The sequence below is a fragment of the Ictidomys tridecemlineatus genome, chromosome 7 (assembly GCF_052094955.1).
Source record: "Ictidomys tridecemlineatus isolate mIctTri1 chromosome 7, mIctTri1.hap1, whole genome shotgun sequence".
In the NCBI taxonomy this organism is placed as follows: Eukaryota; Metazoa; Chordata; class Mammalia; order Rodentia; family Sciuridae; genus Ictidomys; species Ictidomys tridecemlineatus.
Window position 1 is genome coordinate 77246907 of NC_135483.1, and position 15846 is coordinate 77262752.

Below are 15846 nucleotides of genomic sequence, written 5' to 3' on the forward strand. Positions count from 1 at the left end.
GTTAAAACATTTAACACACTTATTCCATATCATCCAGCTATTCCAGCACAGAACATAACCCAAAATAAAATCATATGTCAATACAAAGACTTTCTCATAAATATATATGGCTGTTTTATCAATAAGACGCTGAAAATTATAACAACTATACATTAATATGTGTATTGCTAGATAAATGATGGTATAGCATCAATGAGTTACTATTCAGCAGTAAAAAGGAATGAAATATTGATGCCCACAATCTCTTGGACAAAACAAAAAATAGTTACACAGTGTACAAGAAGTCAGAAAAAATCTTATACAATGTATGATTCTATTTTCATAAAATTCTATAAAATGCAAGCTGATCTTTAGTAACAGCCTGGGAAGGGGGTGGGGGGAGGTTAGGAAGGGGCAGAGGGAAAAATTAAGATTCAACAACAACTCCTTTGCACAGCCCATCTCATCTCAGACTAGACTTCCCACCTCTCATATTGGAATTTGCAAGGACTTAATATCATTGCATGCTTGGAGAGGTCATTGAGAATAAGTACTAGGGAGGTTTCTTTGTGAGCATTTCCTTGTGAGGCAAGTACTGCAGGCAAGTGGTTGCTTTGGCTGGCAAGAAATTTCATGGGAGATTTCAGCTTTAATTTTAAGCCTTAGCTGTATCTGCATGAATATTCCCATTACATATAGCAATATTCCATTTCTTCCAGAGTAATCCTTTTACTTTCATATTGAAGATCTTGCATTATATTGTATATCTAAACTGACAATTTAAACTTTCTCTATAGCCTGTCTATACATCTACCATTTATCTGTTTATCTCCCTACTCATTAATAAATTAATATATAAATCTCTATGTCTCAGTCTGTGTGTGATTGCATAGTAGTAAAGAAGATACTTTTATTGCAGGTGATTCTCCTACTCTCAGAATTTAAAAATTTTACTTGTTTAGTTAAAAAAAGCAAATTAAAATTATTCTAACAACAAAGCCCATGTATATACATAAATATAAAATACACACCTTACTCAGTCACATATACAACTTTCCATCATTTAAGTAACCTTCTTCTAAGTCTTCAAAAATATAGTATATTTTATCTTGATTGTAATAAATATTATTTGCAGTTAGTTGTGATCTTCTTTAGTTCAATTGTAAATTAATGTTTATATCTGTCTTTTCCTATGAAATTTATGCCACTATTTTTATCGATGACATGTAAACAGTTGGCTTTTCCAACAGTTTATTTATATTGAAAAATTGCTTTTATGAAAAGGATCCTCTTTTAAAAGGACATCATAAAATGTCAACATATTTTATCACCAAGCATTGCAAAATAAACCTGAATAAGAGGGGTATTATCCCTCAATTATGTAACTTTGTGATTTACTGTCAAAGTTTATACATTTATTGTATGAAGAACTAGGAAAGTTTTTTTTTTTTTCCCTCAAGCGGAAAAAATTTACTGTCTCACTAATAGGGTATTTTGTATAACACACACACATATACATATGCACATTTTTTATAAAGCTAAAATTGAATAAGCATATAAGTACCCTATTAGCTAATAAATATTAAGCTAGGTGATTTTAACTGATGCTTGAACAAAGATTAGAAAATCAATAGATTCCAGAAGATAAGTTGATTAAGAAATATGAGCTATTTTCAGGGCCACTATATTGCTGGAGGGATAGAAGATAGGGTTAGATCGAGTTAAAATACCAATAAGTTTTTTCTTTAGGAAAAAACTGGTAAACTGAAAAATTGCTCCCTGTGTTCAGAAGGCTTTTGGTGAGTAGCTTTATTTGAGAAAAGCTGATTTGGAGTATTTTCACCAATATTTTTCTTTTCTGGAGAAGCTATCTTGGAGAGGGGATGTATTAGAAATTAAATCCAGGGCTTTATCCATGCTGGGGAAGCATTCTATTGCTGAGTTATGCCCTTTTATAAAATTCTGACATAGGGTCTTCCTAATTTGCTCAGGCTAGCCTGGGACTTGCCATTACTCTGCCTCAGAATTTAGAGTAACTAGGATACCAGGTATGTTTCATCATGACTGGCTGGAAAAGCTAACTTTTGGAGTTCCTTAATCCTCTTTCTTCTTTGTTGCTTCAAATAGATTTTTATGTGTCCTTTAATTTCTTACTCCTCTCCAACACATTTTGAGACATTGAGCCATCTTTTATCCTTCTGTCTTCCAGCTTTATATGTATATATTTAAATTCTCCACATTAGGCAGAGTCAAACATAAATATTTCCTTATGATTAGATATCTGAGATATTATTCTTTTTCTACATCTCTTTATTTTTTCAACTATTACAAATGACAATTATATAATAAAATGTCTGGAATAAGAGCACTTGAGGTTAATATTTTAATGATTGATTAATTATTTAGAAGCTAATTGAAATTCTAGTTTTGAAAGGTAGATTTCAGGCTAGAGAGACTTTAGTGAGAATGAGTAAAAGTGATAAATGCAATAAAATATGAAAAATGATGGTTCATACCATATGTGATATAAATTTGGTTATCTAGACCTGTATGCACTGATCTCTAAAACTTTGAGAAAACTATCATGATAAGAATTTACAGTCATGGACTATCACTGCTTAATTTAACAACAAGACCTCTGTCTGTCCCCTTCCATGCTTTTCAATAAATAGTTATCAGCAGAAGCTGAATTTCAGTATATTCACCGTATAAATGAACCTGATCAAACTCTTAATAGAGAAATCAGATGATGTATCCCAGATGCATAAAGACATTTTTAAAATGCTAATAAAGTGAACTCAGAAATATACTACGAGAATTTTCAGTGGACACATAATCAAATTTGGTCAGTTGGTTAATAGATATTAATTTAAGCAACTCCCCCTCCCCATTTTTAAATTTCTTCATGGTTCTTTTACAAATGTACATTTTAGAGCCCATGTCTTACAATTTGTATACCTTTATTTAAAAAAAAAAGCAATTTTTCTTCTCTCCAATATGTGGATTTTAACAGAAAACAAGGAAGAAGGGGAAAAACAGATCAGTAGATTGGACAAAGAGGAATGAAGGGAATGGAAGGGGGACAGGAAATAGGAAAAAATAATGGGATGAAAACAACTTTGCTATTTTGCTATGTACATATATCAGTACACCACAGTGAATCTCCACATCCCGTACAATCATAAGACTGAGATCCTAATTATAATAAGACATACTCTAGGTTTGTATAAAATATACTCTACTGTCATGTACAACTAAAAAAAAGGAATTAAAAAAATCTTTTGAATTTTTCTTTAATCTCTACATGATGTTTTTCCTGGTCATGGACTATTTCCTCAAGTGGTTTATAATTTGTTTGCAGACCTGTTGTTCCATGAGAGTAGTTTCACTGGAAGCTCATGTATTCTGAACTGAGGGAGGGTCCCCACAGTACTGGTGCTCAGTACTGCCTTTTAATGGTCAGCAGTGACTTTGTTTAGTTCCTTTTATGTTTTGCTTTATTTTAACTTAACATAGGTTGTGGTAAAGGTCACCTGCTGAGCATACATTCAAACCCAAATCTCATAGAAAGCAGAGGAATAATCATACATCTTGCATTCATTTTTTTTCCCTATTTGGTACTTATAATAGAATCTCAGGATTGTAAAGGAACTTTTCATTGCACATCTCTTTATAACAATTATTGTAACATTTTGTATTACTTAATCAAAAGCTATGTATAGGCATATAAGCAGATATATGCATATTTATATATAAGCTAACTTTTAGAAATTCATATGAAAATTGTTAGGAAAAACTTTGTAATGAAAGCCACCAAATGTGCTAATTCCAAGGCAAAAGCTCTGTTTGAAGACTAAATCTGGATCAGAAATAGGATTATACATTTTTTTAATTCCAATTCTTTAGGTGGTTCACATTTTATTAAGCAAGGACTATACCCCACTTTCCCAAATATTACTATCACATTTTTGCAGGTGACTTTTTCCTGTCATGAATATATATGAATGTTGAACTATAAACTAATTTTATTTCCCAAAATTCTTCATTTATACAGTGGAAAGTAGTGAATAAAAAATCCATTTAACTCTTCTTTGGGCTTTTTAACATGCCAAAAATAATAATTCATTATGATTTTTTTCAAAATTGTGAGATGCTAAGGTTAAAGATTAAATTTCAGTATAATTAATAATATTAAAATAAAAAACAAACTTTATTAAGCCTGCTCTTACTTATAGAATATAAGTATGTCCACAAAGAATTCATTAATGGAGAACATAATTTTCAGTGTAGTGGTGGAGCTTTTAAGAGGTGGAGCCTAACAGGAAGTAATTAAGTCATTGGGAGTGCTGTCTTCTGAAGGAATTAATATAGTACATTTTGGACCCTGATTAATACTCATGAGAATATCATAAAACAGCAAGCTGGCCTCTGAATCTTTCTCTGGCTTCTAGTCTTGCTATGTGATCTCTCCCCCTGGAATTTGTTCCTGCTGTGATACTATCTGCCACAGTATCATGCGACCAAGGACCTCACCAATGACTGAATCAATGGAGCCAAACAGTCATGGACTTTCAGCTTTCAAACTGTGAGATAACTGAAACTCTTGCTGTACACAACCCATTTTGTTATAGTAATTATAGTAATAACACTACGTATTTTGTTATAGTAATGAAAAATAAACTAATATGCATATGAATCCACACCTGTGCTTATTACATATAAATATTTGTTGGAATATTATATATGTATATGGGTGTGAGAATATTAAACCACTTTGTTATTTGTTCTATATGCAATTTTCATTCAGATTCTCATTCAGCTCACACAGTATCACTCTAAATCTGGAAAAAAGCAGAAGTAACAGGAATTTTTACTAGACAGTGAGCTAACTATACAGTATTGAAATAAAATGACTAGTACCTGAAGAATCTCTCAGTAGAAAAGCATTCAGCTCCCCCTGCTTGATTTGCAAACATAAATCAAGTGACTTGATCTGTTTCTTATAAAATTCTATATTGAAGAAAAACAAAACTTAAGATAAACCAATTATAACTAGCCTAAAAGACTCAAGTAACTGGGGACTTTCCAATAGGATAGACCCAATAAGGCAGTGCTATCAATGTGCCCAAATGAATCATTTACTTTCCTACTGCATTTCTGCTCATAAAGACTTGCTCCTGAAATTTTGTCATGTGAACACTAAATCTCTTGCAATTTAATATTACCCAATTCATGAATTGCTTTTTAGTCAAATAAACCCTTTAAAAATTTTATTGTGCCTTAGTAAAATGTGTTAACATGTGTTGTCATTGTATATACAAAGTGGCTGTGGGTTTACCAGAGCTATAGAACACTCATAGTAAAATAAATCACACCTATTATTAATATTTCACATGTCAAGGTTAAAAAGAGCAACTAAGGGTGATAATATAGACCTTAAAGTCATTCTTAAATCAAAGAAACATCTGTCATTTCTATTTTTGGCAAGAATTCACAAAAAACATAGTTCTTCGTTTTAAAATATCTGACTATAAAACTGTTGCATCATCTGATGCGTATTACAATCTTTTCCCATAGCTGATGCTTCTTTTTATTTGAATAACTTCTCATTAATGGTATTGGCCCACTATCAGAGCTTTGTGAAATCATTAAATTGCTGTTCTCAAGATGTCACTGGGCATTACCTGGCATCAGTCACCTGGAACATAACTATAGCTACAGAGAGGGGTTTTTGGGTATCTTCAGAGTTGATGAGTCAGAGGCTCTGGCTTGAGCTCTGGTCCCTGCACTGTAAATAAGCTCCCATAATACAATCACATCTTCATGGGAAAAGTGGTAAGATATCTATCCCTCCAACATTGGCACCTGTCCAAAATATTAATTAAGCTCAGGTGTTGGGTCTCCAAGAAAGGAAGGATGGAATGCCCCAGATAAAAAGATCTCATAGATCTTTTACAGTTACACAAGGTTTCAGAGCTAGCCTAAGCTCCCAATAGCAATAAGAGCATAATTTCTACAAGACATAAATTCTGTATACCAAAGAACAAATTTAGAAATTAGAAAACACTAATGAGAATAATAGCATTTATTGATCACTTAAATGTATTTATCATTTAATCCTTAAAATAAACTTGAAAGATAATTACCCATGCAAATGTCACAGAGAAGTGAACTGAAATTTAGATATGAACTTCACTTTTTAAAAGTTGAAGAAAATTTTTACATTGAAATTGATTGGTGAGTTGCAAATAGATTTTAATTAATCTTACCATGTAAACATAGCTGTCTTAGAAATTTCTACTTTGATCAATGTTTTCAAATCAAAATTGATGTCCAGAATAATAAGTTTATAAAGCTTTGATCAATCAGACACTATTTTTAAACTGAATTAATTTGGACTCATTTGAAATACTGTCAACAGTTTGTGAGAATCCTTTGAACTCTGAGATCAAACTTAAATATGTTTTCCAAAAATAAATATGTACTAAAACTATCTTTTGGAAACAGTCCTTCAAGTTCCTCAACACTGTATATAGATAAATTTGATTATTTTGTCAAAACATAATTTTGCCTTAGTTTATGCAGATACAAGTTCTAAAACACATTTTTTAATGTGAAAAAACACACATATCATCAAATAAGTGTTCAACTTTACATTTTCCCAGAAGGTAGAAATGATATTACTAATTGTTTTGTGTAAAAATCAGATGGCATTAAGGTTATCTTGTATGAATGACATAATGAAAGATATACATGATTTACATTTTGAAATATTACTTCCTCTTACCTGCTGGTTTACAGGAAAGTTTCTGTTGATTTTTTTAATCTGAAATGATAAATAACAAATAAATAAATGAGTATAGCAAGGATAATGTAAGATCCCCCAAATTTTATGAGGGTTGATATTTAGTATATTAATTATAATAATATTCTATCTAGATGCAATTAAATATGCAATTAAATCATTGCATATGAAACACCAATTTTAATTGACTATCATAATTACTCCAAATTTCATCATGTTAAAAAATATTTAACAGTTTTTTTTTTTATTTATGAAAAATCAAAGCCTGTTTCCAAACTATGTTCAGTGATTGTCTATCAACGATTGTAGAGAGAAATTTTCTGTATTTTGTAATTTAAAATCATATGCTTTTCAATTTATTTTAATAGACAAGGGAATAGATAAAATGGAAATTCAACTCTAGACACAAAAAGTATATTTTAAATACTTCCAGCCAGGATCTCAACTACCGCACAACATTTACTTTAAGACAATTTAATGAACAACATTTTATAAGAAGTTAAAATAAATCTTCAGAGGAAGCATTTCTTCTTGTGCTATATCGTGGAAATAAACTGGAAACAAAATAAAAATGAATATCACTTTTAGTTAAATGACATGGATGACACAAAGTCTTTGTTCAAACATGCATTTGCTAATAGAAAATCAATTGTCACTTTCCATTTGATTTATATAGAAACAATGCTAAATCTATAGGGTCTACACTCACATCAAACTAAGTACAGACTATTTTCACCTACTTTTTTGTTGTTGTTGACTTACTTGCCCCCCCCCATCCCTTCCTTTGTTGTCTCCTTTTGTGTTCCTGAGGCAATTCAGTAGAGAGAGAAGACACAATTGGGTACTATCAAATGTCTGATCTATTATTACAGACCGACAGGCAATATATTTATCATTTAAAAGTTTAAAAAAAGAAAATTCCCCAGTTTCATAAAGGATTATATACAGAACCCTATCCTTGCTACATGGTACTAATCATTTCAAAGTCCCCACCCCTCCCCCAGCCCATGATGACCTTGCTAAAAATCTCTAAAACTCCTAGCACACCTTGAGCTAAAATCAGAAATTTGGAAATATAAATAGAAAGAACTGATTCTTAAAAGAGATAATAATGAATGCTAGTGGAACCATACTTTTTGCTAGTTCTTGTAGCTTGTTATAAAGACTTATAAAGTTCAATTAATATTTTATGTGAACACCTGAGTGTACTCTCCTGCTTTTAAATTTTAATTTTTTTTAATCCCCAAACCAAAATTGGTCTGAATAATCATTTTTGGAATCAGTCAGAGTGGTGCACACCTCTAATTCCAGCAACTCCAGGGGCTGAGACAAGAGGATCATAAGATTAAAGCCAGCCTCAGCAACTTATCAGAGCCTTAAGCAATTTAGCAAGAGCCTGTCTCAAAAAATAAAAATAAAAAAGGTACTGGGAATGTGATTCAGTGGTTAAGTGTCCCTGAGTTCAATCCCTAGAATGATAAAAATAAATAATAATCATTTGGGAAATTTGAAAATTGGTAATGTAGACAGGCATTGCCTGGTAGATGGCATGGGTAAGTGAAGATGTTGACCACAGGAATTTTATTCTACTAGACCACCCTCAGCAGAGTTCCTGGCAGAGTATGTCCTAAACCATCAGCCTTATTTACCTGTCTAGAGCTGTTATATTGTGTTTGTTATCATTACTTTTGTTTTATATAGAAATAATGCTAAATCTATAGGGTCTACACTCACATCAAACTAAGTACAGACTATTTTCACCTATTTTTTTTTTGTTGTTGTTGACTTACTTGCCCCCCTCCTCCCCCCCCCCATCCCTTCCTTTGTTGTCTCCTTTTGTGTTTTCTCTAGTAGTGAACTCATAGATAGGAACCTTGCAATCTTTATCCTTAAATAGTTTACAGCACTGGTATTGTATACCATTATTATTACTAATATATATATATTTTCTACCAGTTCTTGCATATTATCCAAGGGTATAGGAGTCATTGAAATGGACAAAATATAAAATACACAGAAAGTTAAAGAACATATTAACACCTAGAGAGGTAGCATGAATAAGAAATGAAATATACCAACAACTTAGAATATTCTAAAAATAACAATAAAGAGTGCATAAAATATGTTTGAATAATTATTATATTGTCATAAGAAATTATTTCTAGACTTTTTCTAATATATTAAATTGTAATAATGAGATAATAAAATGTAATAAAGCATTAATGATAGTGAATTATTAAAGAGCTAACATGATTAAAATTGAAAATACTAATAAGTCATATTCCTCTTATTCAAACAATACCATCATTACCTTTCAGCTGCACCTTTCATTTTACTCTTTTATTTGTTTATCTTAAGGCAAGGTCTTTTTGTGTTGCCTATGGTGCCTATGAAGCCAGATTTAAAGTTAGGTAGTCAGTGTAGTTAGGTAAATCGGGTCTAATATCGAGTGAAATCTAAAATGGAGGCCATGCTGGGAATGACTCAGGGAAAACACAGAGGACAATTCATGGAATGTTAATGAAGTCCTGAAGAGGCCCTAGGCCAAAGTCCACCTCAAAGAAGTGATAATGAAGTCCTTCCTGACCAGATTACTTCTGTGACCCACCTGTGTCCCACCCCTCCGGCCTTCCAACCTACATTCCATCACCAAAACTATAAAAAGGGGAAACAACTGCACTTCCACGGATTCCACCTCCTGGGTCCCCTTCTTCCTCCGGGAGAAGTCTTTTCTTCTGTCCTTTAATAAATTTCTAATTTCTACTCTGACCTTGCCTTGGTGTGCTTCTTTGGTGTTATTCTTCAACATCGGGGAAGCAAGGACTCGTCACCGGTCAACAGCGGTAACACCTATTCTGGCCTCAAACTCATGCTACTTCAGCCTCTGTCTCTTGAGCAGCTGGGATTACAGGCCTGCACCACTGCACCCACCTGCAGACAGCCTCTTTATAACTGCTTAATGTCATATTTTTGAACAATTTATAGCATCCCAGGATTCTGAGTAAGTAAAAACATTCAGAGATAATAAGTCAGTACTTTAAAACTGTTACCTGTGTATTAATAAAAATATTTGAAACAGAATGATTTTGTTTTTAAAGTTTTATTTATAGTTTTAACTACATATTGGAGTAAAATAATTTATTCATGATTATTCATGCATTAATGAAAATATAAATTTAAATAACCAAGTTCTCAGAGAAATGGAAGATTTTACCATGCCACTATGGTTCATAATACTGTGGCACAGGACAGTTTATCCTGGGGCTCTCATTTTGGCAACAAGAAAAATGAATACATTCTATTCTAATTATTCTTGTAAAGTGGTAGATACAAAATAACTATCTGTCCCCAAATCAAATCCATATACATCCAAATAAATTTTAAACATAATTCCATTTTTTTCCTAAAGCAAGTGGAGTAAAACTGTATAAAATATTCTATTTTCTAATTATTATACTACCATTTTCAAATAAAAGTACAGTTAAATATAGGAAAAGATTGAAAATCCATTGTAAACCCAAAATTCATTTGATAACCCAACCTATTACAGCTCAGTCACACAGTACACTGCAGATTATCACATCCATATCATTAGCTCAGAAAAAGATCAAAAATCAAAATTGGAAGATATATTCTACAAAATGCATATTACTATATGCCTTCAAAAAGTTGAAAATTCTAAATAAAGTAATTGCAAGTGGTGAAATATCCTAATGTTCATCAATTAGATAGTATATCTTTTTTACATTTATAATTCTGAATTATAGATGAATTCTTGATATAGAAAATACTAGAAATAATTTTTGAAAAGCACCTGTTTTTATAATCATAAAATATCAAGAAGATAGCTTAACCTTAAAAAAATAAAAATGTTGAAAATATTTGAGTTCAATTTCAATTTATTTTTAATATGCCATTATTCATATTATTGATATAGTTTTAAGATAATTACCTAGTAAAATTATGTACATACTATATTATTAAAATAAAATTTATTTATAAAATAAAGTTTTAAAAATTGCTGTTTTGGGAAACAACTTATTATAAATTATGGAAATTCTAAATCATCTCCCTTGTTTTAAGGTTTCTCTTCAAATAAAAAAAATAAAAGTTTTCCCAACAATTTTTTTTGACTTCTTGGAAACTCATGATAATTATGTGGCATCTAGAACCAAAAATTAAATTACAAATTGCTAAAAAATTAACATAATCTAAAATAAAATAAAGGTAGTGTCTGAAAAAACATTTGTAGAAAAGAAAGGACAAAATTGCAGTCCATACTATAAAACCAATTGTTTATAGAGCATATGGACATGTAAGCTATTAATTCTCAGACTTTCAAAGCAGAAAAAAATGGTGCACCCTGAAATTACCGAACATGTCATTCTACAAAAAAAAAAAAAAAAAAAAAAACATGCAATATAAAATACTACTCAGTAGAATAGATTTAGATGAATGGAAGCCATGTTAATTGAGGCTGTTAGTCCAAAACAGAAGATACACTCATAAATTACATATTTATCTCTACTTGATTTCTTGGAAGACCATCATCACTTACTACCAGTTTATATACATATTTTTTGTGTTTGTCCCCGATAGTAGACAAAGACTCTGTCTATGAAAACTCCATATCTGTGACTCCAGTGTCCATGTCTGCCTAATGAAACCCTTGTTTCCCAAACACATGTTCCACACTTCACACTGGATGAGAATGTTTCCAGTTCCAAGCACACTAAGTTATCTAGAGAGGTCAGAGTGACTTACAGGTGGACTAGCGCCCACTGAGGCCAATGTCTGTCTAGCACAACACAGTAGAGGACCACTCTAAGCGGGCAATCACAGCACTTTAGACTTCAGAACCAAGGTAGGTTCTGGATCACAAAAAAAGTAATTTTTTCTTTAATATGCATACTGATGCATTAACTTTCTAGTACTAAAGCAAACCTTAGCAATTATCTTTCCTACCAAACTATGTTTACACTAAATCCTAGAGGACCACCATTGTTCAGTTGTGTGCCAGGGCATTTCTGGGACAGCAATATATATATTTTTTTGTTTCCTTCTCCCAACAATCACCTTGAATAAGAGGGTCATATCGCAGAACTGTTTTATTTTGAGGCATAACATTTAAATGGTTACTGATAAAAACAATAATTTTATTCTGGAGACAATGTCTCTTTCGTCTATCTTTAGTTTATTTATAGCTATAGCAATTACTTTGACATTTGCATGGCTCTTTTTATGTGAACTCATTGAAGATAGAGCTTATCTTGTTCCTCAGAATTTCTTATTTCCTTGGTGACCACGATTCCTTCTTAAACATAATTACATGAAGCAAGCATGTGCATTTTGAACAATTTATATATTGTGTACTACTTTGGGAAATTTTTCTCATATATGAATCACTCCCTTAAAAAAAGACCATTCCTTCTTTTTCTTACATAGATCAGATTTTAATTGTATGTTGTCAAAACATATTGGCTACTCTGAATAGTGCTGATTTAAGCTAAAATGGTAAAAACAATTAATGCCCATGTAGAGATATAAGAAAACACAATTTATATTCTTTAATTTTCAGGAAGCCCTCTTCACCTTTTAAATAAAAAGTAATAAAGAATCCTTGAATCCATACTAATAACTAAAGAATTAAATACAGAAATAATGAAGGGGAAACCGACAAATACCTGAGCCGTATACATATTCTACCCACAATCAGGAGTTTAGAATTGGACTTTCTTTGGCTACCCTAACCAAACACATTTATTTAAAAAAAAAAAAAAATGACATGTCTAACCTCTTTAAATTATAGGCACCTTTTCAGATCCAAGGAGACTTCTCTGACCTCTGAGCAGGAAAACAAAATGCTCAGCATTTTGCTGGTAGTTCCAAGGGATTTATTGACACTTTGAAACATTAGAGAGACTGTCAGAAAGAAGAAAGTTAATACCATGGCCAAGGAAACAAATCTGATTTGATCTGCTTGAATCGGGAAGTAAGATGAGTCATGACTGTCCTCCTTTAGAGAGTACAGCAGCAGAAAAGAACTGAGAGGGTGTGTCCACAGCTAGAGGGCTCTGCGTCACCAAGAAGTTTTGATGCCAGAGTTATGTACAAACATAGGAATTAGTTCAATGACTTATGTACACTTTGAAAGAAGATATCTAAATTGAGGATAGTGTGGATTTACATAAAAGAAACAAAATCTAAGTATGGTTAAGTTCTTATTTTATTGAGTTATTATTTTATATATGTATATAGACATATATATATAAAATGGAAATCAGATATCTTTAAAGCAGATATGAACTTATTTAGTTTTATGCTCCAATTGTGCTAAGTCAATGCTTTACTCATTGTACATAGAATTAGAATTATCTTGATTCCTTAGGACATTATAGGCCCTTTGACAGTGGAAATTCTGTTGCTGTTATCTTTTAATCCCAAAGCACACATTTTAATTCTATGAATAATATCAAACATCAAGAAGAAAATTTAAAGGACACCTTGTGTAATATTTGCATAAATGACATTCATTAAAAATATCCCTACCAAATTAAGTCCATAGCACAACATTTACTTAAATGAATCCTCCAGACTTGTTCAAAGTAAAAATATAAAGTGCTTTAATTTTTGCTTTTTCAAGGATAATAGTGAAACATTTTCTTCTAAATGGGAATAGCAGTACCTCTGGTACATTGGACAGGCAGATATTTTCAAATATATAAAACACAGTACACACACACTTACCCCCACTCTCACCCCCTCCCCCAGATTATATTATGTATTTACAATGCTAATAATTTAGGGATATCCATGAAGATTTCATGGTCAGTTTAGACTCATTTCGTCTAATGGAATAAGTTATTTTACTTTAAGACTAAAACACAGTAACCTCAACAGAATAATTAGAGTAAAATAAGGAGAGATAGAAAACAAATTGATCCTTTAAAACTTATCACACTATAAAAAAAAACTTAGAAAATTGATAGTTCTTTTCAACAATGTTGGCTTCAAGGAAAGTATTATGAAACTGTAAATTAGTGCTCTATTATTACTGGTCTTTCCTTGAGATTTTCCTCTAACTTAGCCTCACAAAAGACTGTTTATTTTAGTGTTTCTTTTAAGATTTATTTATACCTATTTAAACATATTCATGAGGCCCCAGATTTTTTATTCAATATATAAACATCCCCCCAAAAAAATGTCTATGTCTCAGTAAATGTACAATAAGTATTTGTTGAACAAATTAAAAGGGAGGACAGTTCAGTTAGAACAGTTGAACTTATACTTTTAAGATTTAACTTTGGCTTTAAAAAAGTCATTTAACAAGAAAAATAAATAAAATTTTAGTTTTGAATGTCTGTAGTACTTCTGATAGCTTCAAAACTTAGAGTCTATGTTCATCTCAGGAATTGAAATGTGTTCTGCTATCATATATAACTAATTAGAACTAATAAAAATACCCTTAGGATTGATACCTCTAAGTATTGGCAGGAATGCCTCATGATCAAAATATGAATAATCTCATAGAAAGAATTGTTTATTGACTAAGACAAAATATGGACAAAGACAGAGATATTTGGGTTTCACCTACCTGCCACTTTAGACCAACTCCTTGGGAGAAGAAAATAAAACTCAATAAATTTGAGAGATATTAGGTGATGGGACCTTGAATTTTATTCCTTTGGTGCTCATGAAATTCTCATGTCAATCATGGTTTCAAAATTATAGAACAGAGATATCTAGGGAAAGTGCTTCAGCAAAAACAAAACAAAACAAAACAAAACAAAAACACAAGCATACAAAATTTTGCATGCCTTCAGAAATATTTGGATTGGAGATACTGGTAGGGTCACATGCATCAGCAATATGTGCACCAAAGTCAAAAGATGGCACTCAGATTAGGAGTATAGGACTTCACTGAAGAGTTCACAAAGACCCTTGATGCTTGTTGTATGCAGGGAGAAAGGAAGAAAAGGGGAAGAACAGTAGAATTTTTGTTTTCACTCCAAGCAGCTGAATTTGAAATGAGAAGTGACTGAGATATTAAGCATTGCCAATATTTCAGTATTAGTAGAAATGTCAAGTTAAATGAAATAGAATTTAACTGTTTCTCTTTTAGAAGAGAAACACTAGCATAGGCATCATTCAGTAAATGATTAAATGTAACTTTTTTCATAGGAGTTATTTTTATCAGCTCTTCATGATTTCTGTGAATGATCTACACCATTCAGTTATAGATGAGGTTTTGGAAATTTAGCTATCTCACTTTTAGTTTAACATAATAGTACATCATAAAGGAAGGTACACATTCCTGTGAGTTTATGTATTCTTAATAAAACGTCCCTACATTTTATAAAGAGCATTTCAAGTTAGCCCTACACCTGCATATCTTGCTTCTAGGCTAATATTTTTTAAAAAGAAAAATCTGAAATCAATCAATCCACATAAACAGAATAAAGGGGAAAAACATATCAATTGAAAAAGAAAGGAATTTGAAAAGATTCAACACTCTTTCATTATAAAATCACTCAGAAAACTAGGAATAAAAGGAAACAATATCAAATTGAGAAAAATCATGTGGGATAAACCCTCAACCTACACCACACTCAATGATAGAAGACTGAATACTTTTCATATATAATCAGGGACAAGGCAAGAATGCCTATTTTTCACGACTACCATTCAACACACTTCTAGGAGTCTTAACAAACATAATGTTCATGACTTTTAAAAATATTAATGCATGAATTTTTAAAGTTTCCACTGAAAACAGCTTAGAATTGTTTACTAAATACAAAGTTGAATACAAAATCAAAACATAAAATAAATTGCATTTTATACACTAAAAATGAATAACCTGAAAAGAAAATTACCAATTTCATTTGTAATATCAAAATAAGTAAGATACTTAAAGTAATTTAAATCTAAAAGGTAAAAAAAATTACAGTTTAGACTATAAAATACAATGAATAAATGGGAAGCTATTACATATTCATTCATTGTAAGGCTTACTATTATTAAGATGTTAATAGCCCCAAAGAAATCTATTTAAATATTCC

General features: G+C 31.4%; 1 protein-coding gene across 9 annotated transcripts in view; it reads right to left on the reverse strand.

Annotated features, from left to right (window-relative positions):
• Window positions 1-15846, reverse strand: part of Sntg1 (syntrophin gamma 1) — an 800188-nt gene that overhangs the window by 180749 nt on the left and 603593 nt on the right. For all 9 annotated transcript variants that reach the window (XM_078017191.1, XM_078017195.1, XM_040294069.2 and 6 more), the window contains one exon: window positions 6767-6805. In XM_078017191.1, the coding sequence (XP_077873317.1) occupies window positions 6767-6805 (39 nt within the window). The remainder of the gene's footprint in view (window positions 1-6766; window positions 6806-15846) is intronic.